The 14,592-nt window shown below is 53.5% G+C and overlaps 1 protein-coding gene across 1 annotated transcript in view; it reads right to left on the reverse strand.

Annotated features, from left to right (window-relative positions):
* The window catches only part of LOC112108261 (cysteine-rich venom protein helothermine-like), a 70,133-nt gene that overhangs the window by 9,211 nt on the left and 46,330 nt on the right, over nt 1-14,592 (reverse strand). Inside the window, exon 2 of the mRNA XM_026653348.1 lies at nt 1,051-1,173. Within this exon, the coding sequence (XP_026509133.1) occupies nt 1,051-1,173 (123 nt within the window). The remainder of the gene's footprint in view (nt 1-1,050; nt 1,174-14,592) is intronic.

Below are 14,592 nucleotides of genomic sequence, written 5' to 3' on the forward strand. Positions count from 1 at the left end.
TCAATAATTCTAGCATTCACTTTTCACAGCTCCTCTCCCATCTACTCTCTTTTCTTATTGTCCTCTCCTTCCATCCCCCTGGAAACCTATGTGGTCTCCCCACCTTGATACATTAGATAATGTTTTCAGCTACTTGGTTAAAAGTCCAAATTTCCATTCCTTGGGAAATTGCAAAATTTTGAAAGAAATTGTTTTTGAAGTGAGAAGTAGAAATTTCAAAATTTCCCCGTGGAAGGGAATTGAAGGAGACTGATTTAGAAATAACTGAAACATTTCCTTTGGAAAATTTCAAAATTAACTTCCACCTCAGAGACCAATCTCCAAAATGGGCTCAGCCAAGGCTCCCAGCACTTCTAGTCACCCGCTCCCCATCAGCATCAGGGCTGACAGGGAGCTGGAAGCTTAGAAGGTCTATGAGTTACAGCTAAGCTGTGAGCCTAGGAACTGGGGCTCACAGGTCTTCCAGGCTACCAGCAACATGGCAGGGAGCCCTGAGGGCCCCCAGGATTTCCAGGCTCCCTGCTGCGGTGTTGGTACTTAGTTTCTGAGAGTACCTACTGGCCTCAGAGCTCCCGGCTCTGTATCAGGGATCCTAGAATTCCTGGGGTCTCCAATCCTGGGGCAATCTGTGTAGTGAACTGCTCTGGAGCTGTAGACCCTGGAAGCCCTGGAGTACCTGGCGGTACTCCCTCAAAAAATTAATCAAACCTGACACATTTCCATGAAATGTTTCACTTTGGATGAGTCAGCATTTTACAAGAGAAAAATGTTCTGTCACAAAATTTCCAGCCAGCTCAACTATTTGTACTATGGCAGCAAAGAGCCGCTTCTCAATCGCTGACACATGGGTTCTCGTTCTGAATGTGGTAGCTCCGAACTGGGTTACAAGTAGGAGTCCGGAAATCACAACCAAATGTGTTGAATGGTTAATGGAGGTCCCAGCTAGCGTCTAGCAAACCAGGAGTGAGTTCTTGGTGGGTCCCATTATGGAGATCTTTGAAAACCACTGCTAGAATCGTAACACTAAGAGGTTCTTATATACAATCTTACCATCTTCAGCATGTTTCTAGCTGTTGGATTTACCAATCTCCTGAGCGCATTGTGCTTGTCAGTGATCTCTATTTGCACTTCTGGCAAGTCAGTAGACAAAGCAGCATATACTGGAGCTGGATCCTAAAATGAAATAACGTACCATGTACTTGTTCATAAAATATTCTGTGTGCCAGTGTCTGAAATGGTCCCAATCCTGCAGATTTTACAAGTGTGATTTGTAAGGTTCTCTTTCAAAAAAACTGGCCCACAATTTAAGGTTTTGTAAATATAAGCTTTTGTAAAAACAAAAATATAAGATCAATAGAAAGATTTCTAGGAAGAAATGCGAAGAAAATAATTTGCATGGGAATATTTATTTGTATTTTTAAAAGGGTGAACAGAAATAGTGCAGCATTATACTACAGCATTAACCCCTGAAAATGAATTTTAAAATGACTACAAATAAAACTGTCTAGTCTAGTGTAATTTTACTAACTGAGGCCCCAATGCTTGGCCTGCAGGCAGCACCTATGTGGATCCGGTTTCAGGGTTGGGCGCTGAATTAAATATTAAGGTTACGGCTACACTACAGAACTGTGCTGCTGTAGCCCTGATAGTGCAGAAGCTCTAAGCTGATGGGAGAGAGTTCTTACGGTGACATGAGCGGTGGTAACTATGTCAGCAGGAGAAGATCTCCCACCGACATACCGCTGTCCACACTGGTGCTTAGGTAGGCGTAGCTTACGTTGGCTTATTCACACCCCTGAGCGATATAACTTATACTGACCTAAACTGTAGTCTATCCTTAGCCTAAGTAAAGCAAATAGCACTCAGGGACAGGAGTTACATTTTACACAAAAATCTTTCAGGTTTAAGAATTTAAGAGTTCTATATTAATGCCACATGCAAGGAAACTTGTTATCTAAAACATCTAAGGTGTTTAACCTGACAATTTGTAATGCAATATTGTTACTGAAATTCAGTAGGAACTGGGGACATAACATCTTTAAAAATCCCAGCCATAAGATTTAGGGCTTGTCTTCACTGGCCTGCTAAATCGGCACCGCTGCGATTGATGCAGCGACATTGATTTAGCGGGTCTGGTAAAGACACGATAAGTCGATGGCAGAGCGCTCTCCCATTGACTTCACTACTCCACCACCCCGAGAGGCAGAAGCTAAGTCAGCGGGAGAGTGTCTCCCATCAACATAGCATGGTGTAGACACCTCAGTAGTTTGATGTAAGCTACGTCGCTCAGGTGTGGTGATTTTTTCACCCCCCTGAGCGATGTAACTTACATCGACTTAAGCAGCAGTGTAGACCAGGCCTTAGACTCATAGAAATGTAGAGCTGGAAGGGACCTTGAAGTCATCTAGTCTAGCCCTTGTACAGAGGCAGGAACAAGTGACAGGTGTTTGTCCAACTTGCTCTTAAAAATCTCCAATGATGGGGATTACACAATCTCCCTTGGAAAGTTATTCTACTACTTAACTATTCTTAGTTAGAATTTTTTCCTAATATCTTCCTAATAACCTATATCTCCCTTAATTGCAGCAGATTAAGCCAATTACTTCTTGTCCTGCATTCAGTGGACATGGAGAACTATTGCTCACCATCTTCTTTATAACAACCCTTAACATATTTGAAGACTATCAGGTCCCCCCCCCCCAGTCTTCTCTAAAGACTAAATATGCCTCATAGGTTAGGTATTCAATGTCTTTTATCATTGTTGTTGCTCTCCTCTGGACTTAATTAAAACACTCATTCTATACGACTGATTTTTTGCAAAATCATGAACATGATTTAGTAATCATAAACTGATTTTTTCTATTGTGCCTCAAGAAGTATGGGCTGATCTGTTTGGTTAAATGCAATGTAGGTTTCCCAGATGATACAAAGCAATAATGTAGCTGTCATTCTGGCTTTGGATTTTGTTTAAAAATACCCCTGTTGGACATTCAGGCAAACATTTAGCTTGAAGAAAGCCCTGAAAACAACAAAAAAGTAATAATAGAAACATTTTCATGATTACAAATAAATAAATTAGGACACAACTATTAAATTGCAACAATTTATGGTTTGCTTTTTACAATGGACCCATGATCTGCATAAAATACACACAGTTACTTATAGTTTTGTTTTCAACGCTTTTTTTAATCTTTTTTTTTTTTTTGCCTAAACTTCACCCCACCTATGATAAAAGCTAAAAATAGGAGGGCAGGATCTATGCTTGAGTTATATCCTAATAGAGAGGATAATCGTGCCTTAGGAACACTGAATGCCATGAAATGGTTATTTCGTTGGGCCTGTTGCAAAGTCTAATGAAGTCAGTGGAGACTCCCTTTGGGTATGTCTACACCAGTGGTTCTCAAACTAGGGCCGCCGCTTGTTCAGGGAAAGCCCCTGAATTGCTCATTTTGACTTTATCATTTCAAATCATATAATAAACATAATATAATGTACACCTCTACCCCGATATAACGCTGTCCTCGGGAGCCAAAAAATTGTGAGCTGAATTGCTCAAGATAGTTAAGACCAAAGCAGACCGTGAAGAACTTCAAAAAGATCTCACAAAACTAAGTGACTGGGCAACAAAATGGCAAATGAAATTTAATGTGGATAAATGTAAAGTAATGCACATTGCAAAAAATAACCTCAACTATACATATATGATGGGGGCTAATTTAGCTACAACTAATCAGGAAAGAGATCTTGGAGTCATCATGGATAGTTCTCGGAAGACGTTCATGCAGTGTGCAGTGGCAGTCAAAAAAGCAAACAGGATGTTAGGAATCATTAAAAAAGGGATAGAGAATAAGAGGGAGAATATCTTATTGCCCTTATATAAATCAATGGTACGCCCACATCTTGAATACTGCATACAGATGTGGTCTCTTCATCTCATAAAAGATATACTGGCATTAGAAAAGGTTCAGAAAAGGGCAACTAAAATGATTAGGGGTTTGGAACGAGTCCCATATGAGGAGAGATTAAAGAGGCTAGGATTTTTCAGCTTGGAAAAGAGGAGACTAAGGGGGGATATGATAGAGGTATATAAAAGGGGCCACCAAATGAAATAAATGGGAAGCAGGTTTAAAACAAATAAAAGGAAGTTCTTCTTCACACAGCGCACAGTCAACCTGTGGAACTCCTTGCCTGAGGAGGCTGTGAAGGCTAGGACTATAACAGGGTTTAAAAGAGAATTAGATAAATTAATGGAGGTTAAGTCTATTAATGGCTATTAGCCAGGATGGGTAAGCCTCTGTTTGTCAGAGGGTGGAGATGGATGGCAGGAGAGAGATCACTTGATCATTACCTGTTAGGTTCAGTCCCTCTGGGACACCTGGCATTGGTCACTGTCGGTAGCCAGGATACCGGGCTGGATGGACCTTTGGTCTGACCCAGTATGGCCATTCTTATGTTTTTATGTAACGAAGTGGTTCAGGACTATTCAGAAAAGCTAAACGAGCACAAGTCCATGGGGCCAGATGCACTGCATCCAAGGGTGCTTAAGGAGTTGGTTGATGTGATTGCAGAGCCATTGGCCATTATCTTTGAAAACTCATGGTGATCGGGGGAGGTCCCGGATGACTGGAAAAAGGCTAATGTAGTGCCCATCTTTAAAAAAGGGAAGAAGGAGGATCCGGGGAACTACAGGCCAGTCAGCCTCACTTCAGTCCCTGGAAAAATCATGGAGCAGGTCCTCAAGGAATCAATTCTGAAGCACTTAGAGGAGAGGAAAGTGATTGGGAACAGTCAGCACGGATTCACCAAGGGCAAGTCATGCCTGACTAACCTAATTGCCTTCTATGACAAGATAACTGGCTTTGTGGATGAGGGGAAAGCAGTGGACATGTTATTCCTTGACTTTAGCAAACCTTTTGATACGGTCTCTCACAGTATTCTTGCCACTAAGTTAAAGAAGTATGGGCTGGATGAATGGACTATAAGGTGGATAGAAATCTGGCTAGATCGTCGGGCTCAATGGATAGTGATCAATGGCTCCATGTCTAGTTGGAAGCTGGTCTCAAGCGGAGTGCCCCAAGGGTCAGTCCTGGGGTCAGTTTTGTTCAATATCTTCATTAATGGTCAACTCATATCCAGCTTCTCGTCCACTGTAACCCCTAGGTCCTTTTCTGCAGAACTGCTGCCTAGCCATTCGGTCCCTAGTCTGTAGCAGTGCATGGGATTCTTCCATCCTAAGTGCAGGACTCTGCACTTGTCCGTCTTGAACCTTATCAGATTTCTTTTGGCCCAATCCTCTAATTTGTCTAAGTCCCTCTGTATCCTATCCCTACCCTGCAGAGTATCTACCACTCCTTCCACTCTAGTGTCATCTGCAAACTTGTTTTTTCCCCATCTCTTTGCCTCTTGGTGTCCTTCCTGTATAGTTTGTATAGATAGATGTTACAGTATCCCAATTTTTTTTCATTCCACCATGGTCAGGGCTGGCTCCAGCTTTTTTGCTGACCCAAGCGGCGAAGCGGGGGGGAGGGGGGGGGAAAGATAAAACCACAGCAGCAGTTCGGCGGCAACTCTACCGCGCCGCTTCATTCTTCGACGGCAATTCGGCGGCGGGTCCTTCACTCCCAGAGGGATCCGCCGCCGAATTGCCGTCAAAGACCCTGACGTGCCACCCCTTTCCATTGGCCGCCCCAAGCACCTGTTTCCTTTGCAGGTGCCTGGAGCCGGCCCTGACCATGGTTCAGAAATGCTGGTTATGTCAAGTGGATCTTTGTTACGCTAGTTAGCAAATTATGATCTGAAAACTGACTCCAATCTCTAATATGATAATATTCACCCTTCCTTTTATTGTCAGACATTGGGTCAGTTGTTTACTTAAGATGCAGAAATGGAGAGGCACCGGGGAACAATTCTAGATCTAATCGCATTGGTGCTGGGAGATGAGCACTCTGACCCAGGATGTTAGATAGTCAAGGAGGGTGAGACAATATCTTGTATTGGACCCACTTCTGCTTGTCTCTCTCACCAACTGTTGGGTCAGTAAAAGATATTACCTCACCCACCTTGTCTCTCAGAACACAGCGTGGCAGTCTTGTTTTGCTGGTGATATTATTTTTTCTCAGCCTGCGTTTTTGCCAAGATCATTCCAGAGATCAAACATGATGAGGAGGCCAGTTTTTGCCCTGCTGAACTTTGAATTGCAATGTCTGAGACAAACAGGTTTTGCACACACAGTAAATCAATCATTAAGGACCTGAAAAAATGTCCTTTAAGATCAATGAGTCTTTCTATTAACTTCTGTGACTTTGGATTGGGCCCTACATTCTTAAACTTAAAAAAAAAAAGTTAAGGCTTCAGGAAAATTGTAAAAATAAATGTAAAGATATTTTTTACTTTTGGTGCATGCGGTTCATTTCCTACTTGCCAGCAATCCACCTCCCAAAACTTGGCATCTCAGTTAGCAGCTGATTTAAGACAGAAAATGCAAAAGTTTAATGCTGTAGAACCTCGTGAATGCTCACTAGTGACTGGGAGGCCAGTTACAAATTATTGGTTGTGATGTCTGCCTGTGAGGTCAGGAGCCCTAGTCCATGGCAGCAACCTGAGGGTATGTCTACACTACGGGATTAATCCGAATTTAGATAATTCGAATTTGGGAAACAGGTTGTATAAATTCGATTGCGCGCAGCCACACTAAGCACATTAATTCGGTTTTTAACCACATTAATTCGGTGGTGTGCGGCCACACTACCCCATTTATTTTAATCACATTAATTCGGTTGTGTGCGGCCACACTAACCCTAATTCGAATTAACAAAATCGATTTTGGCGCTACTCCGCTCGTCGAGGTGGAGTACAGAAATCGATTTAAAGCGCCCTTTAATTCGAACTAAATGGCTCTGTTGTGTGGACGGGTGAAGGGTTAATTCGAATTAACGCTGCTAAATCCGAATTAATCCCATAGTGTAGACCAGGCCTGAGAGACGTGCTGAGATTTCTGGGTACTAAAGATGCAAGTGTGCCCCCAACCAAAGAGTCCCAGAATTGTTCTGGATAATGAGCTGGTCAAAAAAAATCATCAAATTCTTTTTTGAACAAAAAATGGCTTTTGTCAAAGAATTTTTAATGAAAATGGAAGGTTTTCATCAACATTTTTGGAGCTTTCATTGACAAATCAAAAGCTGATTTATTTTGGGTGGGGGTGGGTGGGTGACAGAGGCAGTGTATTGGCAAACAAACAGAAAATTTTCAGTTTTAATCTGAAGTATTTCAGTTTTCTGTTTGGCAAAAATGGTGATTGTTGGAGAACGGGGGGGGGGGAGGAACGACAGAAAATTTTAATAGAAAAATTTCAATGAAAAGAAAAACATAGTTGTTGTTGTTGTTTTTTCCCTGCAAAAGAAAAATTCCTGACCAGCTCAATAAATAAGCAGTATCCAAACATACAGAAATGTATCAAAAAATATCCAAACCTCTTTGATCTCAATTTTGCATTGGCAGTCTCATAAAAGGTTTTCTCAAAGTTTTCTGGTTCAGATCTTTGTTCACATTTTGAGATTTGAGCTGGGGGAGAGAGAGTGTGTGTGTTGTAGTGAGTCCATATTGGTTAACCGGGAAGTGGGCGGGCTTACCCGCCCACTGCTAAAGGCCCCTCCCCCAGCCTAGCGGGAGGGACCACTGGACCCAGAAACCAAGTAATTCCTTGGGACAACTGATAAAAAAACAGGGAGTGAGGTGACGGTTAAAGGTTCAAAATCAGGGAACCAAATGGGGACACCGAGCAAAGAACCCCGGACAGCGCCCACTGCTCCTCAAAGGTGGTAAGGGAGCCAGCGGACGCTGCCCAGTGGAACTCCGCCCGGAGACGTGAAACCAAAAGATTACGGAAGTAGGCCCCACAATCGCAGAGCACCCCCTCGGTCAACATCTTCTCCCTGGTATTATAGATGGTAAGCTTAGCCAGGGCCAGGAAGAGGTTGACGAGGAGATCCCTCGACCTCGTGGGGCCACGGATAGGGTGTGCATAAATAAACAGGTGTGGGGAAAAGTGCAACCAGAACCTCAACAAGAGGTTCTGGAGGAGCCGAAACAGGGGTTGCAGCCTGGCGCACTCAAGGTATGCGTGCGCCAGGGTCTCCCGTAGGCCGCAAAATGGGCAGGCCTCGGGAATGGGAGTGAACCGCGCTAAGTACACGCCCGTGCTCACGGCTCCGTGAAGGAGCCGCCATCCAATGTCCCCGGCGGGCCGTGGAACCAAGGTGGAATAAAGACTGGCCCACCGGGGTTTCTCACCCTCTACAGGTAGTAGGTAGTCCCGCCATTTGGTATCGGGGCGGGACACGAGGGTGAGAAAATGTAACGTGTGGAGCACGAGCGTGTACAGGTGGTCTCTAGGTGCGGTTCGAAACCGGACCGGTTGCAAAGCGTGCAGCCGGTTCAGGTTATGGGATCGGAAGAGCCGGGGGGGCTCACGGGACAGGGGCCCAATAAAAAGATCCGGAGGGCCCGGGGTGAGGGGTGGGCGGGGAGCGCCTTCCCGCAGGGTCCGCCACAGGAAGTCAAGAGCAGAAGGTGACAACGCAGCGCCCACCTCCCGGAGTACACGCAGAGGGGTCGTAAGGGTGGAGAGCCCCATGCGCCGACCAAGCGTGCGGGGATCCACCCAGTCCCCTCTGGTGTAGTCCAGGAGGTCTCCGACCCTGGTGGTTTCCGCCAGGACCAACCTCCGGCTCACCGAGGGTGACTCCGCCACCTGCACACGGAGATCGGGATTGTGCAGCAGGGGCTCCGCGAGGAGATCCTCGCCCTCGGTGGCCACAGTGGACCTGGTCGCCGAGAAAAGCTTCCAGGTCCGGAGAAGGTCCTGGTAGAAGACCGGCAGCTCCGAGAGGTCTCGCGGAAGACCTCTCGGGTGAAGAAAAAGGAGCTGCCGGTCGTATCGGAGCCCTCGGAGGCGGCGAAGGAAGGCGTGCGCTAACGTGCTCCATGCCGGACTACCAGCACCATAGAGGAGCCTCTGCAGGGCCTGGAGGCGGAAGACATGGACCTGGCTACGTAGACAGACCAGGCCCTGTCCCCCCTCCTCCAGGGGGAGACTCAAAACCCCTGCAGAGACCCAGTGCAGTCCCGGCCAGAAAAACTCCAGGGCCATCCTCTGGAGCCTGGCCAGGATCCCCGGGGCCGGGCTCAGGGTGTTGAGTCGGTGCCAAAGCCTGGACAGGACGAGCTGGTTCAGCACCAGCGCCCTCCCTCGCAGGGAGAGACACCGGAGCAGTCCTGTCCATCTCCGCAACCGCTCACCCACCCTGGCCTCCAAATCCTGCCAGTTCTCCGGCGGAGAAGGATGCGTGGCGGAAAGATAAACGCCAAGATAGAGCAGCGGACCCGCGCTCCACCGAATGGCTTGAAGCGCGGGTGGGAGGGAGCTGGTCTGCCACCCGTCCCCGACCACCAGGCCAGAGCTCTTGACCCAGTTGACCCGGGCGGAGGAGGCCGCCGAATAAACAGCCTGGCAGGCCTCCACCCGCACCAGATCTTCTGGGTCCTGGACCACGAGGAGCACGTCGTCGGCGTACGCCGACAGGACCAGCCGCATCTCCGGCTCTCGAAGCGCCAACCCCGCCATCCTCCGGCGGAGGAGGCAGAGGAAGGGCTCGATCGCCAGAGCGTACAGCTGGCCCGAGAGGGGGCACCCTTGACGCACTCCCCGCCCGAAGCTGACCGGCTCGGTCAGGGCCCAGTTGAGCCGGACCAAACACTCCGCTGCAGCGTACAGCACCCGGAGAAAGCCTACAAACTGGGGCCCGAAGCCGAAAGCCCGCAGGGTGCCCAGGAGATACCCGTGGTCCATCCTGTCGAACGCCTTCTCCTGGTCCAGGGACAGGAGGGCGAAAGACAGACCATCCCTACGCCCGAGCTCTAAAAGGTCACGGACCAGGTATAGGTTATTAAAGATACTCCGGCCCGGGACGGTGTAGGTCTGGTCGGGATGGACCACGTCCGCCAGCACGGACCCCAGCCGCAGCGAGATAGCCTTCGCTACGACCTTATAGTCCGTGCTGAGGAGCGAGAGGGGACGCCAATTCCGTAAATCGCGAAGGTCCCCCTTCTTCGGCAACAAGGCGAGCACAGCTCGCCGGCACGAGAGAGGGAGGACCCCGCTTAGCAAGGACTCGGCCCAGACGGTGACAAGGTCTGGGCCGAGGACATCCCAGAACACGCGGTAGAACTCCACGGTCAGCCCGTCCATGCCCGGCGATTTGTTGGTGGGCATGAGCCGGAGGGCTTCCGAGAACTCGGCTAGGGAGAGAGGCAACTCCAGCCGGTCTCGGTCGCCCGCGCTGACCGTCGGGAGCCCGGTCCAGAGCACCCTGCGGGCCTCGGCGTCGGTCGGATCCGGGGAAAAAAGAGCGGCATAGAAGGCCCTAGCCCTTCCACGCATCTCCTCCGGATCCGTGAGGGGGGAGCCGTCCTCCGCCAGGAGGCAGGTGACATGCTTTTTGGCCCCCCTCCTTTTCTCCAGGGCATAGAAGAAGCGGGAGCCGCGATCCATCTCCCGAAGGAGACGGATGCGGGATCGAACGAACGCGCCCCGGGCCCGGTGGTCTTCCAGGGCCCGGAGCTCCTCCCGCTTCTCCCGGTACGCCTCACAGAGGGGTGGATCCTTGGGGCTGGAGGCCAGACGCCTCTCCAGCTCCAAGACCTCCCGCTCCAACTGCCCCATCAGCGCACCCCTCCGCCGGCTGGCGCCCCGGGTGTAGTTCCGGCAAAAGAGTCGTGCGCGGACCTTCCCTACATCCCACCACCGCCGCGCCGAGGGAAAGGCGCGCCGCTGCTCCCGCCAGGTCAACCAAAACTCCCGGAAGGTAGCCACGAAGTCCACGTCCTCCAGCAAACTATTATTAAAATGCCAATAGGCCGGCCCTGGCCTCTCGGAACTGAGAGAGGCCGTTACGGACACCAAATGGTGATCCGAGAACGGGGCCGGCCGGACGCTGGAGGCATGGGCCCGTGCCAGATGAAGGCGGGACAAATAAATCCGGTCCAACCGGGAGTGGTGCGACCGGTCATCCTCCACCTGGACATAGGTGAAGGTGGTATCGTCGTCCGGGTGGTGGTCGCGCCAGACGTCCACCAGGGAGTGATGGTCTACAATCTCCCTGAGGACGCCCGCGGCCGCCTGGGAAGTCTCAAGCCCTGAGCGGTCCCGGTCCTCGAGGGTGGTGTTAAAGTCCCCGCCCAGGACCAGGCACTCGCGAGAATCCAGAGTGCCGAGGAAGGCCGCCGCCCGCCGATAGAAAGGCACGCGGTCCGGGCCCTTGTTCGGGGCATAAACATTGACCAAATTTAAAACTAGCCCTTCCACACGGGCCCGGACGTGCAGCAGGCGGCCCGGCACAACCTCGGCGACCTCCAGCACCTCAGGCCGCAGCCCCGGGGAGAACAGGGTGGCCACTCCAGCTGAGTGGGCGCTGAGGTGGCTAAAATAAACTCCATCTCCCCACTCCAGCCGCCAGCTAGCCTCGACGGCCGGAGCCGTATGGGTCTCCTGCAGGAAAATCACAGAGTACCCCCCCTCCCGAAGGAAGGAGAGCACTTGGCACCTGCGGAGACCCACCCTACAGCCCCGGGCGTTCAACGATGCAAAGGTGGTGACTGTCATGTCGAGGGCTGGGGCAGATCCTCACAGGCGGAGGGATCGACGGCCTCCAGCGGGCCCCGCAAGATCCCATGCTCGGCCCCGAAGGCCAACAAGGAGTCGCGGAACCTGCGGGCCCGCCGGTAGGCCGCGATGTCTCGCCGATCGGACCCCCGCCCCTCCCCCAAAAGTGCCTCCAGAGCCCGGAGGACGAGATGGAAGTCCCCCCAGCGCCGAAGGGCGAGCTGCACCTTACCCTGGGAACCACGGGTATCCGAGAGAAAGAGGCGCAGCTCATCCCGCAGCGCGGAGGGGGAGGCAGCGGCCGAGCCGCTGCCATCCTCCGGCAGGGCCCCCGAAGGGTCCTCGCGGCCCACAGACAAACAAGGGGCCGAGCTCCGGCGCCGCTGCGCCGGGCCGCCCGTCTCTGTCCCCGGCAAAGGGGAGGGCGGCTGAGGGAACAACACAGCCCCAACAGTGGCGGGAAGGGGAGACACGAAAGTCGTCCCCCGAGGGTCGTCAGCAGGCAACGAAATAGCGACAACCCCGGGGGCGGCGGTGAACCCAGAGGTGGCAGAAAGAGACACCTCGGGGACAGCAGGAGAGGGAACAGGGTCAAGGACAGGAACAAGCTCCCCATCCCCTGCTGCCAAACCGCTAGATTGCGGCTCCCCCTGGCTAGGGTCTGCAGCCAAGGGGACGGAGGCAGCAGGGACTGGGGAGGCCTCAGGGATAGGAAGTGTGGAAGGGGCGGGATCGGGGGTAGAAACCGGCTGCTCAGCAACAGCCGTCACCCCAAGGGGCTCGGCGGCTGTGCACGAGATGGCAGGCGCGGCCGGACTAGCAGGTAGGGCCAAGGGTTCCCCCAAAACTAAATCGGGGGCGACAGGACCGGGAGCAGGAGGGGGGCCCGGGACTGAGTCAGCGCTCGGATCGGGGCCCGCTGGTGGAAGGTTGTCCTCCCCCTGGGTAACTGGGGTCAAACCCAGGGCCTCAATCTCATCAAAAAAGGAGGCAAAAGCGGTCCCCTCGGCCCCGGCGACCTCCCCGCCAGTCACGGAGACAAAGGCCGCCTCGGCAACATCGGCGGCGGCGGGGGACTCGGTCGGAGCAGGGGCCGGGAGAACCGCTACTGAAGCCTCCTCAGGTGCGGGCTCAACGATAGGGACAGGAGTTTCCCCAGCCGCTGCCACGGCGTCCACAGTTTCCATGGCCAGCGCCTCCTGCTGGGTACCGCCCGGGGGCGCGATGGAAGCACTAGCAACGTCGGCCCCCCGCAATATCTTTCGGGGGGTCTGCTCTCCCTCCTCATCAGAGGGGAGGGAGAGAGCCCGCGACCCGCGGGCGCTGCGCTTTCCCCGGACGGTCACCCAGCCCTCTGTGGTAGAAGAGGAGGTGGAGGGCCGGTCAGCAGGGACGGGGCCAGAGGGCAAGGGCAGTAATTTCGGGGCTCGGGGTGGCAGGGGCGAAGGGCCTGAGGGCAAGGGCGAACCCTCCCCCTGGGGCGGGCCCGACCCCGCGGCCGGTGGAAGCTGCCCCGCCCCCACCTCCACATGCCCCGCCGATCCAGGGTCGGCGACGGCAAGGCCCGCCCGCTCGGCCGTCTCCGCGGCCAGAGCGGGGAGCGCGGCAGAAGGAGGAGGGACGGCGGCAGCAGCAATGGCCGAACCGCCAGGGTCGCCGGCGATGACAGGGCCGGCACTCTCCCGGGCCTTGGGGGTCCCGGACGCCTCTCCAAGCCGGGCCAGGGGACAGTCCCTCCGGACATGCCCCGGCGTTCGGCAGAGAAAGCACCGGGCCTCCCCCGTCGAATAATGGACCCGGTAGCGGGCCCCTTGGTGGGGCACCAGGAAGGACCCCTCGAGCGCCGTTCCGACACCCGCCGCCGGCGGCAGTTGGAGCTGGACCTGCCGGCGGAAAGACAGGATGTGACGGAGGACGGGGTCCTTACAGCCCAACGAAAGAGGGCTTATAACTGAAATGGGCTTCCCCAGGGCGGAGAGGGCTGGCAACAGGGCGGCGTTGGGGAGGTAGGGCGGGACGGAGGTCAAGACCACCCGTACGCCCAAGTCCTCCAAGGGTTCCAAAGGAACAAACACGCCCCCCACCGTCAGGCCAATTTCCACCGCCTCCTGCGCTGCGGCCTCCGACGCCAGGAAGAACACGGCCTTCCCATACATTTTGGAGGCCGCCACGATGGCTGAGGGCCCCACCACCCTCGCCAACGCCCGCACGTAGGTCTCGATGTGGGGCGAGGCAGGCACCAGGTGGCAACGGATGCCATGCCTCCTAGTTAGCGAGGGGAAGGGGCCCAGGCCACCGGGGATGGGTCCAGAGGCGGCGGTCGGGGCGGATGGCGCGGTGGTGCGCAGGGTGGCGGCAGCCACCTGGGCGTACGCTCTGGGGGTCCGAGATGGAGCGCCTCCAGAGCTGGTGGAAGGGACAGCAGGAGAGGGAGGGGCCGCGGCCGGAGTCGGGGCCGCGGCGGGGAGTGCGGCCCCGCCCGCAGGAGGCTTGGTTCCACGGGCGGGGCCTTTGCCCTTCTTCCTCCCTTGGCCCTTCCTGCTGGTGGAAGGGGCAGCCGTGGCAGCGGCGGTGTCCAGGGCAGGGCCAGCCAAGGGGCCGGCCACTGAGGCGGGCGGGGGCAACAGGGCAGAAGAAGAAAGTGGGGCAGGGGCAAGAGCATGGGCAATGGCGGGAGCAGGGTCAGTGACGGGGGCAGGAGCAGGAGCAGAGTCCCCCGCCATTGCAACCAGCAACCGCTCCTCCTCTCTAGGCAATAAACAGAGGAGGAGGGTCTAGCAAAAAAAGGAAGGGGGGGTTAACCACTCCCCCCTGTGAAACTACAGAGGGGGGGAGGAGGGCACCCCTGGGGTGGGGGACGGGGAAGCAAGGAAAAAGCAACCACTCCTCCCCGCTAGGCTGCAGGCTGAGGAGGAGGGTGCCAACGGGGGGGG

This window comes from Terrapene carolina, unplaced genomic scaffold, assembly GCF_002925995.2.
Source record: "Terrapene carolina triunguis isolate 2854851 unplaced genomic scaffold, T_m_triunguis-2.0 Scaffold42, whole genome shotgun sequence".
In the NCBI taxonomy this organism is placed as follows: domain Eukaryota; kingdom Metazoa; phylum Chordata; order Testudines; family Emydidae; genus Terrapene; species Terrapene triunguis.